The sequence below is a fragment of the Electrona antarctica genome (assembly GCF_951216825.1).
Source record: "Electrona antarctica genome assembly, chromosome: 4".
Classification (NCBI taxonomy): domain Eukaryota; kingdom Metazoa; phylum Chordata; class Actinopteri; order Myctophiformes; family Myctophidae; genus Electrona; species Electrona antarctica.
In genome coordinates, this window is record NC_136809.1 from 341925 (window position 1) to 360000 (window position 18076).

Below are 18076 nucleotides of genomic sequence, written 5' to 3' on the forward strand. Positions count from 1 at the left end.
CAGACTGCAGATTCACTGCAGTCTGCAGATTCACTCCATGCCGTCTGCAGACTGCAGACCGTCTTCAGACTGCAGACTGCAGATTCACTCCATGCAGTCTGCAGACTGCAGACCGTCTTCAGACTGCAGACTGCAGATTCACTCCATGCAGTCTGCAGACTGCAGACTGCAGACCGTCTTCAGACTGCAGACTGCAGATTCACTCCATGCCGTCTGCAGACTGCAGACCGTCTTCAGACTGCAGACTGCAGATTCACTCCATGCAGTCTGCAGACTGCAGACTGCAGACCGTCTGCAGACTGCAGATTCACTCCCTGCCGTCTGCTGCAGATTCACTCCATGCAGTCTGCAGGCTGCAGATTCACTCCCAATCTTTGACCGTATAGTCTGAAGTCTCACCTCTTCAGACTCCATCGTAGCCTCCGTGTTTAAATCATTCAAGTTAGAACACAATATTCTATATTGGGTGTTGAAATTATAGTAAAAAATGCAAACTGTTCCAGAAACTCCCAGAACAGATCTACCACATCCTCCAGAATAGGAATGCTAGGCTGCTTAATGTGAAAACATGCTAGGCTAGGCTAATGGCTAGGCTAGGCTAGGCTAGGCTAGGCTAATGCTAGGCTGCTTAATGTGAAAACACGCTACTATAAATGAATACATTACATGACTTTTTTTTTTTTAGATAATTTTGGAGCTTTATTTTCAGTGTTCCATTTCTGACCAACTGGACTGAGAAACTGATTTACTCAAACCCAGAAGTAAAAAACATAAATAAAATAAAATGTGGTTTGACTGAAACATATCAGCTTGACATACAATATGCATGTGCATTATACATACAATATGTGCATTACATACATTATACAACAACAAACAGATACATGGAACGATCTAACACGAACACACAACAACAGGACGTCAGTTTGTCCAAAACGTGATCAAATCATTTTTCTATCAAACAGCTCAAAGTCTAAGGAATAGAAACATATATTTATGGTTAAATTGTTCAATAAAGTGAAATGTCACTAAAACCACATGAATACAACCGAACTTGTGACCCAAGTGTGTGCACGCACACACGCACAGACACAGCCACACACGCGCACACACACACACACACACACACACACACACACACACACACACACACACACACACACACACACACACACACACACACACACACACACACACACACACACACGCAACACACTATACTACACATGTATATAGCAGGGATCTTCAACATGTTTTTTTAGTAGTCAAAATCTCAAGGCAGCGTGTAGTGAAGCGTGTAGTGAAGCGTGTAGTGAAGCGTGTAGTGAAAATAGCCGGTCTACAAACTAACTCCAACCAGAGATACAAGCTCACACCAGCTAGTATCGTGGGAGTGGTCTAATATCCCTTGATGTGGCAGTACGCCTCGTTTAGAAGCCTTTGATGTGGCAGTACGCCTCGCTTAGAAGCCTTTGATGTGTCAGTACGCCTCGTTTAGAAGCCTTTGATGTGGCAGTACGCCTCGTTTAGAAGCCTTTGATGTGTCAGTACGCCTCGTTTAGAAGCCTTTGATGTGGCAGTACGCCTCGTTTAGAAGCCTTTGATGTGGTAGTACGCCTCGTTTAGAAGCCTTTGATGTGGCAGTACGCCTCGTTTAGAAGCCTTTGATGTGGCAGTACGCCTCGTTTAGAAGCCTTTGATGTGGCAGTACGCCTCGTTTAGAAGCATTTGATGTGGCAGCGGGCGTGGCCTAAAAGCCTTTGATGTGGCAGTGGGTGTGGCCTAAAGCATTTTATGCGGCAGTGGGCGTGGCCTAAAGCATTTTATGTGGCAGTGGGCGTGGCCTAAAAGCTTTTGATGTGGCAGCGGGCGTGGCCTAAAATCATTTGATGTGGTAGCGGGCGTGGCCTAAATGCCTTTGATGTAGCGGTGGGCGTGGCCTGAAAGCATTTGATGTGGCAGTGGGCGTGGCCTAAAGCATTTGATGTGGCAGTGGGCGTGGCCTAAAGCCTTTGATGTGGCAGCGGGCGTGGCCTAAAAGCTTTTGATGTGGTAGCGGGCGTGACCTAAACGCCTTTGATGTAGCGGTGGGCGTGGCCTAAAAGCCCTTGATGTGGCAGTGGGCGTGGCCTAAAATCATTTGATGTGGCAGTGGGCGTGGTCTAAAAGCCTTTGATGTGGCAGTAGGCCTCCAGGGAGGACAGAACGATGTACATGAGCCACAGGCTGAAGAACAAAGCGCTGGTGAGAATCTTGGGGACTCTCGGACCTCCCAGCTCTCCTCCGATGGACGGCCTGCGACGGTACATCAGCACGGCCACGGCCACCAGCGCCAAGATGCTGAACACGGTGACGCTAAACGCTAGCGTTCCTGGATCCACGCGGAACTCACGGCCCTGGAAATATATAACATATACATTATAATAATACATAATGAACACGCTAGCATGAGGGTAGGTAACATGTGAGGTTACCTACCCTAGGGGACACGGGGAGAACATGTGAGGGTATCTACCCTAGGGGACACGGGGAGACCATGTGAGGGTACCTACCCTAGGGGTCACGGGGAGAACATGTGAGGGTACCTACCCTAGGGGACACGGGGAGAACATGTGAGGGTACCTACCCTAGGGGTCACGGGGAGAACATGTGAGGGTACCTACAGTTAAGTGCCATTCGTCTCGTCCCATTTCATTTAGCTGTTTTTTTCCTTTTGCACATATCGGAAAATCAGTTCCAAAATCAACCAGCAGGTGGAGCCGTTGAGTATGTTTTTATAGTAGTGCATGAACCCTGCATGGCTAATAAGACAAGTAGGCCTATGCCTTAAAACATACTATTACTACTATATACTTTCTCTCTATAACTAAAAATAAAAAATAAAAACACCTTTAGATATTGTATTTCTGTCATAAATAGAGAAACATTCACTCAGGGACTGTTCCTCCTGTTGCAAGTTGATGATGTCATAAGTGTGGTCCAGCCCTATGGAATATATGGAATGCATGTGCTAATAAAAGGTATTTATGCTCAAATTATCCTATATAGTATAGGAAGTATTAAGGGACAGGTCAAAATTTAAATAGGGATATAAAATACCATCAACCTCCCGGTGGATGCTCATTCTTCACAGCTGAAGTGGTGGTGTTATAGTGGTTGCCTCTAGTTTGATTCCCGGATTATACAAAATTGTATTATACAGAAATGCGTCCTCCTCGACACGTTGTGAGCTTGTAGATCAGCTATTTTCAGAGCGCAGCGGTGATTGCATGGACCCATTTGAAAAGATATGTCATAGGGACCCCCATAAGAGAAGATTTGTATGGCTCTAGCAGTGTTTCTCAACCCGTTTAATTTCAAGGACCCACAGTTTGACATGCATTTAGGCTACGGATCCCCCAAGTAGGCTATAACATAGCTGTGCATGCTTATATGTAGGCCGCTATACACACAAAGACATAATTAAAAAACCTCATAGCTAAATGTGTAAGTGGCTTAATTAAATAACAAGTGATCGGCTGTTATGCATCCAAGGTTCCATGCGCCGTCAGTGCACATTTGCTTGATACTTCCTTCTGTTATGGTACAAGACTACAAGTAGGCCTATTAACTGAGCAAATATCCACCATTCTATGTCTAAAAGTCTCAGCCCGCACTACGCCCTTCCCCCAAATTCTAGTTTTAGTGTCTCAGCCTGTGTTAGAGGTTCCCAAACACCAGACCTGATGCCTGGCCGTTGCGCGTAGAGCGCAACGCTCCAAACCCATTGGAATGCAAATGCTTGCCTTTCAGGCTGCCTTTATATCCTTCCTACTCGTCTCTTTGAAAACGCTTCTGATTGTGCGTGGGGGGGACGACGACGACACACCAAACGGAGGTGAAAAGTTGACTCGTCCGTTCACTGACTGATTTATAAACGGCTTCGAGTCAGTGTTACTTCCATGTTGTCCAATCCTTGGTATCTTTACCGTTCATGTATGCTCTGTGGGCAGCAGCAGCTGTAGGCTATTTTGTCACGATCACGCTAATGAAACCAAACGCTACACGTGACGGTAGGATTATTATTTAATGTCAAAACGAAAAGATGATGTTATCCAGGTAAAGTAGTGGCCTAATGCCTAATGTGTCACTCTGCATGTTTAACTAAGTTTTCCACATGTCCAAAGCAATTTATGAAAAAGACATAAGCCTAACCCTTTAAAAAAAATCATACTATCATTGTTGATAATGATATAACGCCATTTAGGCCTATAGCAGCGGGTAGCCTATTTAAGGGCCAGTCAACTGTCTTCCATGAGAACGTTAGGTTTTGGTACGATGACGCGCTCACATCAGTTACAATTAATAATAATTAGCACTATGTCTAAATAGCCTATACAAATATTAAAGATGACGGTCATATATTTTCAGGGCTGATAATTAAGACTCATTTCAATTAATTTGCATTTATTTCTGTGTAAAATTTGAAAACAAACGGAAATATAATTTTTTTCACGTCACGTCATTGTCTTCTACAACATTATTAGTTGTTAATATTGTGTCAACATTAACAGAAAACCACGTGCATTATGTATGATGTTTGATTTCTCTCTCTGTCTCTGTTGATTTGACTGGTGGCAGATTTTATATAGCTCTCTACTCCCCCTAGTGGACATAATATCTACATTGTTAAATGCACAGATGACGCAAACCTCTGCAAAGAGAAAGGGACAAGGTCAGTGGCATTCAACGGTACCCTAGGGGACATGGGGAGAACATGTGAGGGTACCTACCCTAGGGGACACGGGGAGAACATGTGAGGGTACCTACCCTAGGCGACACGGGGAGAACATGTGAGGGTACCTACCCTAGGGGACACGGGGAGAACATGTGAGGGTACCTACCCTAGGGGACACGGGGAGAACATGTGAGGGTACCTACCCTAGGGGACACGGGGAGAACATGTGAGGGTACCTACCCTAGGGGACACAGGGAGAACATGTGAGGGTATCTACCCTAGGGGACACGGGGAGAACATGTGAGGGTACCTACCCTAGGGGACACGGGGAGAACATGTGAGGGTACCTACCCTAGGGGACACGGGGAGAACATGTGAGGGTACCTACCCTTTGGGGACACGGGGAGAACATGTGAGGGTACCTACCCTAGGGGACACGGGGAGAACATGTGAGGGTACCTACCCTAGGGGACACGGGGAGAACATGTGAGGGTACCTACCCTAGGGGACACGGGGAGAACATGTGAGGGTACCTACCCTAGGGGATACGGGGAGAACATGTGAGGGTACCTACCCTAGGGGACACGGGGAGAACATGTGAGGGTACCTACCCTAGGGGACACGGGGAGAACATGTAAACTCCACACAGAAAGACCCTTTCTCCAAACCCCGCCCAGGGTATATGGGCACTGATGACGCGGAGGAGAGAACACACCCCCCAGTATACTGACCTGTGGTTGGCTCCAGTATACTGACCTGTGGTTGGCTCCAGTATACTGACCTGTGATTGGTGGTAGATAGACCACGCCCACTGAGCTGTGGTTGGCTCCAGTATACTGACCTGTGATTGGTGGTAGATAGACCACGCCCACTGAGCTGTGGTTGGCTCCAGTATACTGACCTGTGATTGGTGGTAGATGGCGGCGATGCTCCAGGCCACGCCTATCCCCAGGAAGACGTTGACGGCGTTACTTCCTGTTACGTTTCCGATGGAGGCGTCGGCATATTGGTCCTGAGTGGCAGACACCTTGGAGGCAAAGGTATCTGTGGGCGAGAGACACTGGGTTTATACTAGAGAGAGAGAGGTATCTGTGGGCGAGAGACACTGGGTTAATACTAGAGAGAGAGAGAGGTATCTGTGGGCGAGAGACACTGGGTTAATACTAGAGAGAGAGGTATCTGTGGGCGAGAGACACTGGGTTTATACTAGAGAGAGAGGTATCTGTGGGCGAGAGACACTGGGTTAATACCAGAGAGAGAGAGGTATCTGTGGGCGAGAGACACTGGGTTAATACTAGAGAGAGAGAGGTATCTGTGGGCGAGAGACACTGAGTTAATACTAGAGAGAGAGGTATCTGTGGGCGAGAGACACTGGGTTTATACTAGAGAGAGAGAGGTATCTGTGGGCGAGAGACACTGAGTTAATACTAGAGAGAGAGAGGTATCTGTGGGCGAGAGACACTGGGTTTATACTAGAGAGAGAGGTATCTGTGGGCGAGAGACACTGGGTTAATACTAGAGAGAGAGGTATCTGTGGGCGAGAGACACTGGGTTAATACTAGAGAGAGAGGTATCTGTGGGCGAGAGACACTGGGTTTATACCAGAGAGAGAGGTATCTGTGGGCGAGAGACACTGAGTTAATACTAGAGAGAGAGAGGTATCTGTGGGCGAGAGACACTGAGTTAATACTAGAGAGAGAGAGGTATCTGTGGGCGAGAGACACTGGGTTTATACCAGAGAGAGAGGTATCTGTGGGCGAGAGACACTGAGTTAATACTAGAGAGAGAGAGGTATCTGTGGGCGAGAGACACTGGGTTAATACCAGAGAGAGAGGTATCTGTGGGCGAGAGACACTGGGTTAATACTAGAGAGAGAGGTATCTGTGGGCGAGAGACACTGGGTTAATACTAGAGAGAGAGAGGTATCTGTGGGCGAGAGACACTGGGTTAATACTAGAGAGAGAGAGGTATCTGTGGGCGAGAGACACTGGGTTAATACTAGAGAGAGAGAGGTATCTGTGGGCGAGAGACACTGGGTTTATACTAGAGAGAGAGGTATCTGTGGGCGAGAGACACTGGGTTTATACTAGAGAGAGAGAGGTATCTGTGGGCGAGAGACACTGAGGTAATACTAGAGAGAGAGAGGTATCTGTGGGCGAGAGACACTGGGTTTATACTAGAGAGAGAGGTATCTGTGGGCGAGAGACACTGGGTTTATACTAGAGAGAGAGGTATCTGTGGGCGAGAGACACTGGGTTTATACTAGAGAGAGAGGTATCTGTGGGCGAGAGACACTGAGTTAATACTAGAGAGAGAGGTATCTGTGGGCGAGAGACACTGGGTTAATACTAGAGAGAGAGAGGTATCTGTGGGCGAGAGACACTGGGTTTATACTAGAGAGAGAGGTATCTGTGGGCGAGAGACACTGGGTTTATACTAGAGAGAGAGAGGTATCTGTGGGCGAGAGACACTGAGGTAATACTAGAGAGAGAGGTATCTGTGGGCGAGAGACACTGGGTTAATACCAGAGAGAGAGAGGTATCTGTGGGCGAGAGACACTGGGTTAATACTAGAGAGAGAGGTATCTGTGGGCGAGAGACACTGGGTTAATACTAGAGAGAGAGGTATCTGTGGGCGAGAGACACTGGGTTAATACTAGAGAGAGAGAGGTATCTGTGGGCGAGAGACACTGAGGTAATACTAGAGAGAGAGGTATCTGTGGGCGAGAGACACTGGGTTTATACTAGAGAGAGAGAGGTATCTGTGGGCGAGAGACACTGGGTTTATACTAGAGAGAGAGGTATCTGTGGGCGAGAGACACTGGGTTTATACTAGAGAGAGAGAGGTATCTGTGGGCGAGAGACACTGAGGTAATACTAGAGAGAGAGAGGTATCTGTGGGCGAGAGACACTGAGGTAATACTAGAGAGAGAGGTATCTGTGGGCGAGAGACACTGGGTTTATACTAGAGAGAGAGAGGTATCTGTGGGCGAGAGACACTGAGGTAATACTAGAGAGAGAGGTATCTGTGGGCGAGAGACACTGGGTTTATACTAGAGAGAGAGAGGTATCTGTGGGCGAGAGACACTGGGTTTATACTAGAGAGAGAGGTATCTGTGGGCGAGAGACACTGGGTTTATACTAGAGAGAGAGAGGTATCTGTGGGCGAGAGACACTGAGGTAATACTAGAGAGAGAGAGGTATCTGTGGGCGAGAGACACTGAGGTAATACTAGAGAGAGAGGTATCTGTGGGCGAGAGACACTGGGTTAATACTAGAGAGAGAGAGGTATCTGTGGGCGAGAGACACTGGGTTTATACTAGAGAGAGAGGTATCTGTGGGCGAGAGACACTGGGTTTATACTAGAGAGAGAGGTATCTGTGGGCGAGAGACACTGGGTTTATACTAGAGAGAGAGGTATCTGTGGGCGAGAGACACTGGGTTAATACTAGAGAGAGAGAGGTATCTGTGGGCGAGAGACACTGGGTTTATACTAGAGAGAGAGGTATCTGTGGGCGAGAGACACTGGGTTTATACTAGAGAGAGAGAGGTATCTGTGGGCGAGAGACACTGAGGTAATACTAGAGAGAGAGGTATCTGTGGGCGAGAGACACTGGGTTAATACCAGAGAGAGAGAGGTATCTGTGGGCGAGAGACACTGGGTTAATACTAGAGAGAGAGGTATCTGTGGGCGAGAGACACTGGGTTAATACTAGAGAGAGAGGTATCTGTGGGCGAGAGACACTGGGTTAATACTAGAGAGAGAGGTATCTGTGGGCGAGAGACACTGAGTTAATACTAGAGAGAGAGGTATCTGTGGGCGAGAGACACTGGGTTTATACTAGAGAGAGAGGTATCTGTGGGCGAGAGACACTGGGTTAATACTAGAGAGAGAGAGGTATCTGTGGGTGAGAGACACTGGGTTAATACTAGAGAGAGAGAGGTATCTGTGGGCGAGAGACACTGGGTTAATACTAGAGAGAGAGGTATCTGTGGGCGAGAGACACTGGGTTAATACTAGAGAGAGAGAGGTATCTGTGGGTGAGAGACACTGGGTTTATACTAGAGAGAGAGAGGTATCTGTGGGCGAGAGACACTGGGTTTATACTAGAGAGAGAGAGGTATCTGTGGGCGAGAGACACTGAGGTAATACTAGAGAGAGAGGTATCTGTGGGCGAGAGACACTGGGTTTATACTAGAGAGAGAGAGGTATCTGTGGGCGAGAGACACTGGGTTTATACTAGAGAGAGAGGTATCTGTGGGCGAGAGACACTGGGTTTATACTAGAGAGAGAGAGGTATCTGTGGGCGAGAGACACTGAGGTAATACTAGAGAGAGAGAGGTATCTGTGGGCGAGAGACACTGAGGTAATACTAGAGAGAGAGGTATCTGTGGGCGAGAGACACTGGGTTAATACTAGAGAGAGAGAGGTATCTGTGGGCGAGAGACACTGAGGTAATACTAGAGAGAGAGGTATCTGTGGGCGAGAGACACTGGGGTAATACTAGAGAGAGAGAGGTATCTGTGGGCGAGAGACACTGGGTTAATACTAGAGAGAGAGGTATCTGTGGGCGAGAGACACTGGGGTAATACTAGAGAGAGAGAGGTATCTGTGGGCGAGAGACACTGGGTTTATACTAGAGAGAGAGAGGTATCTGTGGGCGAGAGACACTGGGTTAATACTAGAGAGAGAGAGGTATCTGTGGGCGAGAGACACTGGGTTAATACTAGAGAGAGAGAGGTATCTGTGGGCGAGAGACACTGGGTTTATACTAGAGAGAGAGAGGTATCTGTGGGCGAGAGACACTGGGTTAATACTAGAGAGAGAGAGGTATCTGTGGGCGAGAGACACTGGGTTAATACTAGAGAGAGAGAGGTATCTGTGGGCGAGAGGCACTGAGTTAATACTAGAGAGAGGTATCTGTGGGCGAGAGACACTGGGTTTATACTAGAGAGAGAGAGGTATCTGTGGGCGAGAGACACTGGGTTAATACTAGAGAGAGAGAGGTATCTGTGGGCGAGAGACACTGGGTTAATACTAGAGAGAGAGGTATCTGTGGGCGAGAGACACTGAGTTAATACTAGAGAGAGAGGTATCTGTGGGCGAGAGACACTGGGTTAATACTAGAGAGAGAGGTATCTGTGGGCGAGAGACACTGGGTTAATACTAGAGAGAGAGAGGTATCTGTGGGCGAGAGACACTGGGTTAATACTAGAGAGAGAGAGGTATCTGTGGGCGAGAGACACTGGGTTAATACTAGAGAGAGAGGTATCTGTGGGCGAGAGACACTGAGGTAATACTAGAGAGAGGTATCTGTGGGCGAGAGACACTGAATTAATACTAGAGAGAGAGAGGTATCTGTGGGCGAGAGACACTGAATTAATACTAGAGAGAGAGAGGTATCTGTGGGCGAGAGACACTGGGTTAATACTAGAGAGAGAGGTATCTGTGGGCGAGAGACACTGGGTTAATACTAGAGAGAGAGAGGTATCTGTGGGCGAGAGACACTGAGGTAATACTAGAGAGAGAGGTATCTGTGGGCGAGAGACACTGGGTTAATACTAGAGAGAGGTATCTGTGGGCGAGAGACACTGGGTTAATACTAGAGAGAGAGGGGTATCTGTGGGCGAGAGACACTGGGTTAATACCAGAGAGAGAGGAATCTGTGGGTGAGAGACACCATCACAGGATGTCCATATATAGGCAATATAATACATATGGTGATGTCACCGTATATTGTCCAATCATATGAGTAGATCATATGCTACGATTAAACACCAGTGTTCTACACGAGTACCGGGAGTCGTGTCTGCAAGTGATCACCGAGACGTGGTTGGACGAGACGGTTCCGGACTCACTAGTTTCCCTGGACGGATTCACTCTGGTACGTTGTGACAGGACAGCTGACTCGGCTAAGAGCCAAGGAGGAGGGATCACGGTTTACATAAACGATAAATGGTGTTCCCAATTCACTGTGAGGGAGTCGTTGTGTAACCAGGAAATTGAAATACTATGTCTAAGTATGCGACCCTTTTATCTACCGCGCAAATTCAGTAATATTGTGTTGTGTGCTGTTTACATTGCACCTAGCGCAAATGCTGCAAGGGCAGTGTGGAATCTGGGAACCAATTATTCTTACAATATCTCATGTTCTTGGGCATAGCATATGGTGATCCTGTTATTCAGTAGGTCTGACTATAGTAATTATGCCACTAGTCATTTCGTCTGCAAGGCCTGTCTTTGTTATTCCACCTGGAGTGAGAAGGACAGTCACATGAGGGGGATGGTTTGTTGAGTTCCTGAGTCACACCTAGGGGCAATTAAATGCTAAACAGTGGATCAAAGGGCCACAGTGATCCTGATTCTACCTATCTTGGGGAGTGGCCAAAGGCCAGTCTGGTGCTATGTGTATTGTAAATGTACTTAAACCATTAGATTTCTATGAAACTGGGTCAGTCTAACGGACGGCGTCATGCCGTCCGGAGGTGTATGCTGTATGCTGTGTCGCTGAATTAAAACATCTCTGAGGAACATCTCACTCTGCTGTCTGCTGCCGTGTCTCAATTCTCTCATCGCTCTCCAGTATTTTGGTTAAGTATAGAACTAGAGTGTTTTGGATGGTATGTACCCAAAATATACCACAGTAGCCACTGCTGTAGCTGACTGTGTTCACAGGCATTGAAACGCACCCCCGAAGCACCGTGTTTTGTCTTGGGTGACGTAAACCATTGTAAACTTGAATCTGTGCTACCGGGATTTCAGCAGTATGTTGATTGCAAGACAAGAGGGAACACCATCTTAGACAAATGCTATGGCAATATAAAGAACGCCTATATAGCCAAGGCTAGACCTCCTTTGGCCAATGCAGATCACAATGTTGTTCATTTAATTCCCACATATAAGTCACTGCTTAAGAGCAGTAAACCACAGGTTAAAACCATTTATGTGTGGGACAACGATGGCATCGAAACGTTGAAGGGATGTTTTTGTTGCACTGACTGGAGCCTCTTCCATAGCCTAGACCTGGAGGAGGCTACAGATACTATGACGGAGTACATTCAATTCGGTAAAGACATTGGGCCTCATGCGCCAACCGTTCTTAAGAAGTTCTTAAGAGGAAATTTGTTCTTAGACCCACTTAGGAAGTTTTTAAGAAGGTTTTGGGATCCCTCAATCTTTTCTTAGCTGTGATTTGTTCGTAGGTAAGAACAGAATCTACGCACACTGTGGAGCACTCTTAGGGTGCCTTTTTCGTTCTTAAGTGCAATCTGAAAACATAAAGGGAAAACAGCGCCATCTGCATGATGCTCAAAGTTTGGTCTGAGGACCTCAAGGGGTCCTTGAGGAAGTTCCAGGCAGTCCACAGCAAAATATGGAATATTTTACCACTTTAATCCCATTTTATACTTTGAAAATAGCCAATATACAAGCTCACAAACGCGTCCCATTACTGCCCATTTTGAGGTTGTAAATCGGCTATTTTCAAAACATTTTGATAAATCTTCAAAACATTACCCTAGCAGAAAATATTTTCATATGGGGGTCTGCAGAATGCATGTCAATTTGGGGGTCCTTGACATGAAAATGTTTGAGAACCACTGGTTTAGAGTTCACAACCCAACCCAAACAAACGCACCATACCCACCACATAAGGACATTAGGATGCTAATTAGGATATGTGGGGCGTCTACCTATGATAATTTGAATGAACTGGCACACCCCTTCAAGTTACGAGGATTTGGATTCATCATCATAAGAACATGCTTACGAACAGCCTACTTAAGAACGTTTCATGAATCTGACTGGACTTCTCTTAGGAATTCACTTAGGAAGAAATGTAAGAGGAAAAGTTAGGAACTTATTGGCGCATGAGGCCCATTGTGCTCACTAAAAAGACCATAACGATGTACCCCAATAATAAACCCTTCATTTCAAGGGAAATCATAGAATGCATAGTTAAGAAACAAAGGGCATTCAAGAGCGGGGATTTGTTAACTATGAAGAACATTCAGAAGGAGATTAACCATAAAATAAGGGATGCTAAACAGAAGGAGAAGGAGAAGTTTGAGGCCTACTGCTCCTCTTGGGAATCTATGAAGGCCATGACTAACATGGCTCCAGCTAAGAAGGGCCTTTGTGTTTCAAATGAAAAGGAAAAGGCCAACGAATTAAACAACTTTTATGCAGTGTTTGAAACAGCTGACTTCTTGCATGAACAAAATGCTGCCCTAGAGTCTGTACCCATACACAGTGATCTGGGAATTACTGTGGATCAACGTGAAGTCCAGAGGATGTTTTCACACACCCCGGAAGGCTTCAGGTCCAGACGGGATATGTGGCCGGCTGCTGCATTCATGCAGTCAGGAGTTAGCGGAGGCTTGGTGTCCCATCTACCAAAAATCACTGGACTCATGTATTGTTCCGCCCGCCTGGAAAGACTCCATTATAATTCCTGTTCCCAAAAAGGCAGGCTGCAAGGAAAATAATGACTACCGCCCAGTCGCTTTGACTTCAGTAGTCATGAAATCTTTTGAGAAAATCATTATCAGTCTGCTGAAGGCAGCGGTAGGCTGCTCATTGGATGATTTTCAGTTTGCTTATAGGAGTAACAGAGGTATAGAGGACGCAGTCTTGACCTTGGACTATTTTCTTTTGAAACACTTGGACAATAACAAAGCCTATGCAGGCCTTCTTCTTGTAGATTTCAGCTCAGCATTTAATACAATACAGCCACATCTCTTAATAAAGCGGTTGAGGGACCTTAATGTCCATCCTCTTATTATTAGATGGTACCATTCATTCTTAACTAAACGTACACAAAGGGTCAGTGTGAATGGCACTATGTAAGACTGCAGAACCCTGAGTACTGGAGCACCTCAGGGCTGCGTTAGCTCACCAGTCCATTTTACTCTGTATACAAATGAGTGTAGAAGTGGCAACCCGAACAATTACATCATTACATTCTCGGATGATACTGCCATTTTAGCCCTTCTGGATAAGGATAGGGATTTAGCTGACTACTTTTTAGAGGTACAGAACTTTGTAAAGTGGTGTGATGACAACCACCTTATTCTTAACGTTAAGAAGACACAGGAGATGGTGTTTGACCCCAAGAGTATTGGTGATCACAGGCCTGTGGTCATCCATGACTCGACCAGCTCACAGGTCTCCTCATATAAATACTTGGGGATCTGTATTGACAACTCACTAACTTGGAGTACACATGTTGACAGTCTCTGTAGTAAACTACAGCAAAGACTGCACTTCCTTCGGCGTCTCAGGGTTCATGGTGTTGACCAAAGATTTATGTTAGTGTTCTATCGAGCAGTCTTGGAAAGCCTGGTCAGGTTTGGCATCACAGTTTGGTTCGGTAATCTCTCAGTGCAACTGAGGTCCAAATTGTTCAGATTGGTGCAGACTGCAGGGAGGATCATAAAACAAGCTCAAAAAATTGTCAGTGATGTTAACCATGTTTTAAATGGCGAGTTTGTACTTCTGCCCTCTGGGAGAAGATACAAAGAACCAAAGTGGAAGTACATCATATTTAAAAAAATGTTTGTACCAGCATCAACTAAGATGTTGAACGAGGCTCTGAAACAGCAGTAACTGTGTGAGGCTAGATTATCCACATCATGTGTGCAATTGTGTAATGTTGTGTCTTCCTCTGTAATGTATTTTGTTTGTCATTGATGTTTTATGTGTGGCTGTAGCTGGGGTGAAAGCCCAAGACAAATTTCCCTCGTGGACAATAAAGTTTACCTTGACCTTGAGGGTGGTTATGGGGTGTATATGGGGTGGTTATAGTGGGTGTATAGTGTGTATAGGGTGGTTATGGGGTGTATATGGGGTGGTTATAGTGGGTGGTTATAATGGGTCACCTGGTACAGACGTCCCCAGCGCTACGAACACCACCGCGGTCACGCTGTCCTTCAGGCCCACCGTGCAGCCGAAGTGCGACGCCAGGTCTCCGATGAAGGCGGTCAGGAGGCCGATGACGCTGATGGACACGCAGAAACAAGCCCAGCCGCTCCAGTAGTCGGTGGGCGGGACCAACGCGAACAGCAGCTTCCAGAACACCGTCAGGAAGTGCATCACGTAGTCGAAGCCCGAGGGGGCGGAGCTACCACCTTCATCATCGTCGCCGTCATCACCTGTACCGTTAGGGGCAGGAGAGCATTTTTTATAAAACTGATATAAAATCCCAAGAGTAGATCAATTTTAATGGGAGATTTTAACGGGAGATCTAAAGGTCAGAGTTCATAGATCAAAGTGACAGATGTGTTCCCGGTGAGGAGACGCATGCTGTTTGAGTATCGAAGTTTTATTGCAGACGGTCAAACGGTTCATGAGCTATGCCTGGTCAAAGTTTGAATTTTCAATTGAGTGCTATAGCGCCACCCTTTGGCCAATAGTTGTGGGCTTCGTGGGACCATAATAATTAGCATAGTTAATTAATAATCCCATAGTAACTACATAGTAAATTAATAATCCCATAATAATTAGCATAGTTAATTAATAATCCCATAGTAATTATCATAGTTAATTAATAATCCCATAGTAACTAGCATAGTTCATTAATAATCCCATAATAATTACCAGAGTTGACACTGATAGCCTCTACAAACTGTTGTCTCCAGCTGTTGGTTCCAACCAGCAGAGCCAGATTAGTCTTCTTGATGAGTTTATCCACAGTACTCTGAAATATAGAAAACATATATAAATATAGACATATTCATATTATAATTAGTACTCTGAAATATAGAAAGATTTATATTATAATTAATACTAGAGAGGTTGGGTCGCCCTTACTCTGTCTGTATGTCGAGAGGAGGATATCAGACAGACAGACAGACAGACAGACAGACAGACAGACAGACAGACAGACAGACAGACAGACAGACAGACAGACAGACAGGTACCTTGAACTCATAGGACTCCTCTATCACCACCTCCATCTTGCTGTACTCCCCCAGGGTGGGTCGCCCTAACTCTGCAATCCTCCTCTCCTCCTGCTCCTTGTGGGAGAGCACCTCCTCCTCGCCTCCTCTCTCCTCTGAGGACAGAAATAATAGCCACATGGTGGCGCTAATAACAGGCCAAGTTGCTAGTGGGCTACGTTGTTATTTAAACATGGTATCAGTAACGCTAGTTATTGCCATATAAGGAGGTATATAGTATAGTATAGTAGTTATTATAAGGAGGTATATAGTAGTTATTATAAGGAGGTATTTTATGACCATATAAGGAGGTCATTCTCTACCTGTGATCTTGATGACTGTGGACGGTGGAGGGTTTTCCCTGCCTTGGATCTTCCTGTAGATGTCTTTACCTACAGACAGACAGACAGACAGACAGACAGACAGACAGACAGACAGACAGACAGACAGACAGACAGACAGACAGACAGACAGACAGACAGACATTTGAAAAACAAATATAACATATTAGTGTTTAGGCTTACAGATTACAATAACAGATTAGATTAGGAGGATTACAATAAATAAGTATTACAGTACATGAACAGATATTGAAAATTATGATAGTGTTTTTTAATAGCTGATCATATTCATTGATATCAACAAAATATTTAAATTCAGTCATACCTGTTTTTACAAATCCACCTAAAAGAAGAGAAATAAATACAAACAATTAAAACAAGTCATAACTTTGAGATTTCATTAGCCATTATTTGATTGATTTCAACTGTTTCAATCAATTAAATAATGCAGAAACAACACTGTCTTGATGTGTTCATATTATCACCTTTACCTCAAATACAGCTCAATGTGTTCTTATATTATCACCTCTTTACCTCAAATACAGCTCAATGTGTTCTTATATTATCACCTCTTTACCTCAAATACAGCTCAATGTGTTCTTATATTATCACCACTTTACCTCAAATACAGCTCAATGTGTTCTTATATTATCACCTTTACCTCAAATACAGCTCAATGTGTTCTTATATTATCATCTTTACCTCAAATACAGCTCAATGTGTTCTTATATTATCATCTTTACCTCAAATACAGCTCAATGTGTTCTTATATTATCACCTTTACCTCAAATACAGCTCAATGTGTTCTTATATTATCACCTTTACCTCAAATACAGCTCAATGTGTTCTTATATTATCATTTTTACCTCAAATACAGCTCAATGTATTCATATATTATCACCTTTACCTCAAATACAGCTCAATGTGTTCTTATATTATCACCTTTACCTCAAATACAGCTCAATGTATTCATATATTATCATCTTTACCTCAAATACAGCTCAATGTGTTCTTATATTATCATCTTTACCTCAAATACAGCTCAATGTGTTCATATATTATCATCTTTACCTCAAATACAGCTCAATGTGTTCTTATATTATCATCTTTACCTCAAATACAGCTCAATGTGTTCTTATATTATCATCTTTACCTCAAATACAGCTCAATGTGTTATTATATTATCATCTTTACCTCAAATACAGCTCAATGTGTTCTTATATTATCACCTTTACCTCAAATACAGCTCAATGTGTTCTTATATTATCATCTTTACCTCAAATACAGCTCAATGTGTTCTTATATTATCATCTTTACCTCAAATACAGCTCAATGTGTTCTTATATTATCATCTTTACCTCAAATACAGCTCAATGTGTTCTTATATTATCATCTTTACCTCAAATACAGCTCAATGTGTTCTTATATTATCATCTTTACCTCAAATACAGCTCAATGTGTTCTTATATTATCACCTCTTTACCTCAAATACAGCTCAATGTGTTCTTATATTATCACCTCTTTACCTCAAATACAGCTCAATGTGTTCTTATATTATCACCTTTACCTCAAATACAGCTCAATGTGTTCTTATATTATCACCTTTACCTCAAATACAGCTCAATGTGTTCTTATATTATCACCACTTTACCCAAATACAGCTCAATGTGTTCTTATATTATCATCTTTACCTCAAATACAGCTCAATGTGTTCTTATATTATCACCTTTACCTCAAATACAGCTCAATGTGTTCTTATATTATCATTTTTACCTCAAATACAGCTCAATGTGTTCTTATATTATCACATCTTTACCTCAAATACAGCTCAATGTGTTCTTATATTATCACCTTTACCTCAAATACAGCTCAATGTGTTCTTATAATATCACCTTTACCTCAAATACAGCTCAATGTGTTCTTATATTATCATCTTTACCTCAAATACAGCTCAATGTGTTCTTATATTATCATCTTTACCTCAAATACAGCTCAATGTGTTCTTATATTATCATCTTTACCTAGAATACAGCTCAATGTGTTCTTATATTATCATCTTTACCTCAAATACAGCTCAATGT

General features: G+C 44.3%; 1 protein-coding gene across 1 annotated transcript in view; it reads right to left on the reverse strand.

Annotated features, from left to right (window-relative positions):
* Nucleotides 1–709: 709 nt before the first annotated feature.
* slc8a1a (solute carrier family 8 member 1a) overlaps nt 710–18076 on the reverse strand; it is a 42459-nt gene continuing 25092 nt past the window's right edge. Inside the window, exons 14-20 of the mRNA XM_079499537.1 lie at nt 16321–16338; nt 15978–16046; nt 15637–15770; nt 15314–15413; nt 14596–14868; nt 5619–5761; nt 710–2396 (exon numbers count right to left, since the gene is read on the reverse strand). Coding sequence (XP_079355663.1) covers nt 2163–2396; nt 5619–5761; nt 14596–14868; nt 15314–15413; nt 15637–15770; nt 15978–16046; nt 16321–16338 — 971 coding nt within the window. The 3' untranslated portion in view covers nt 710–2162. The remainder of the gene's footprint in view (nt 2397–5618; nt 5762–14595; nt 14869–15313; nt 15414–15636; nt 15771–15977; nt 16047–16320; nt 16339–18076) is intronic.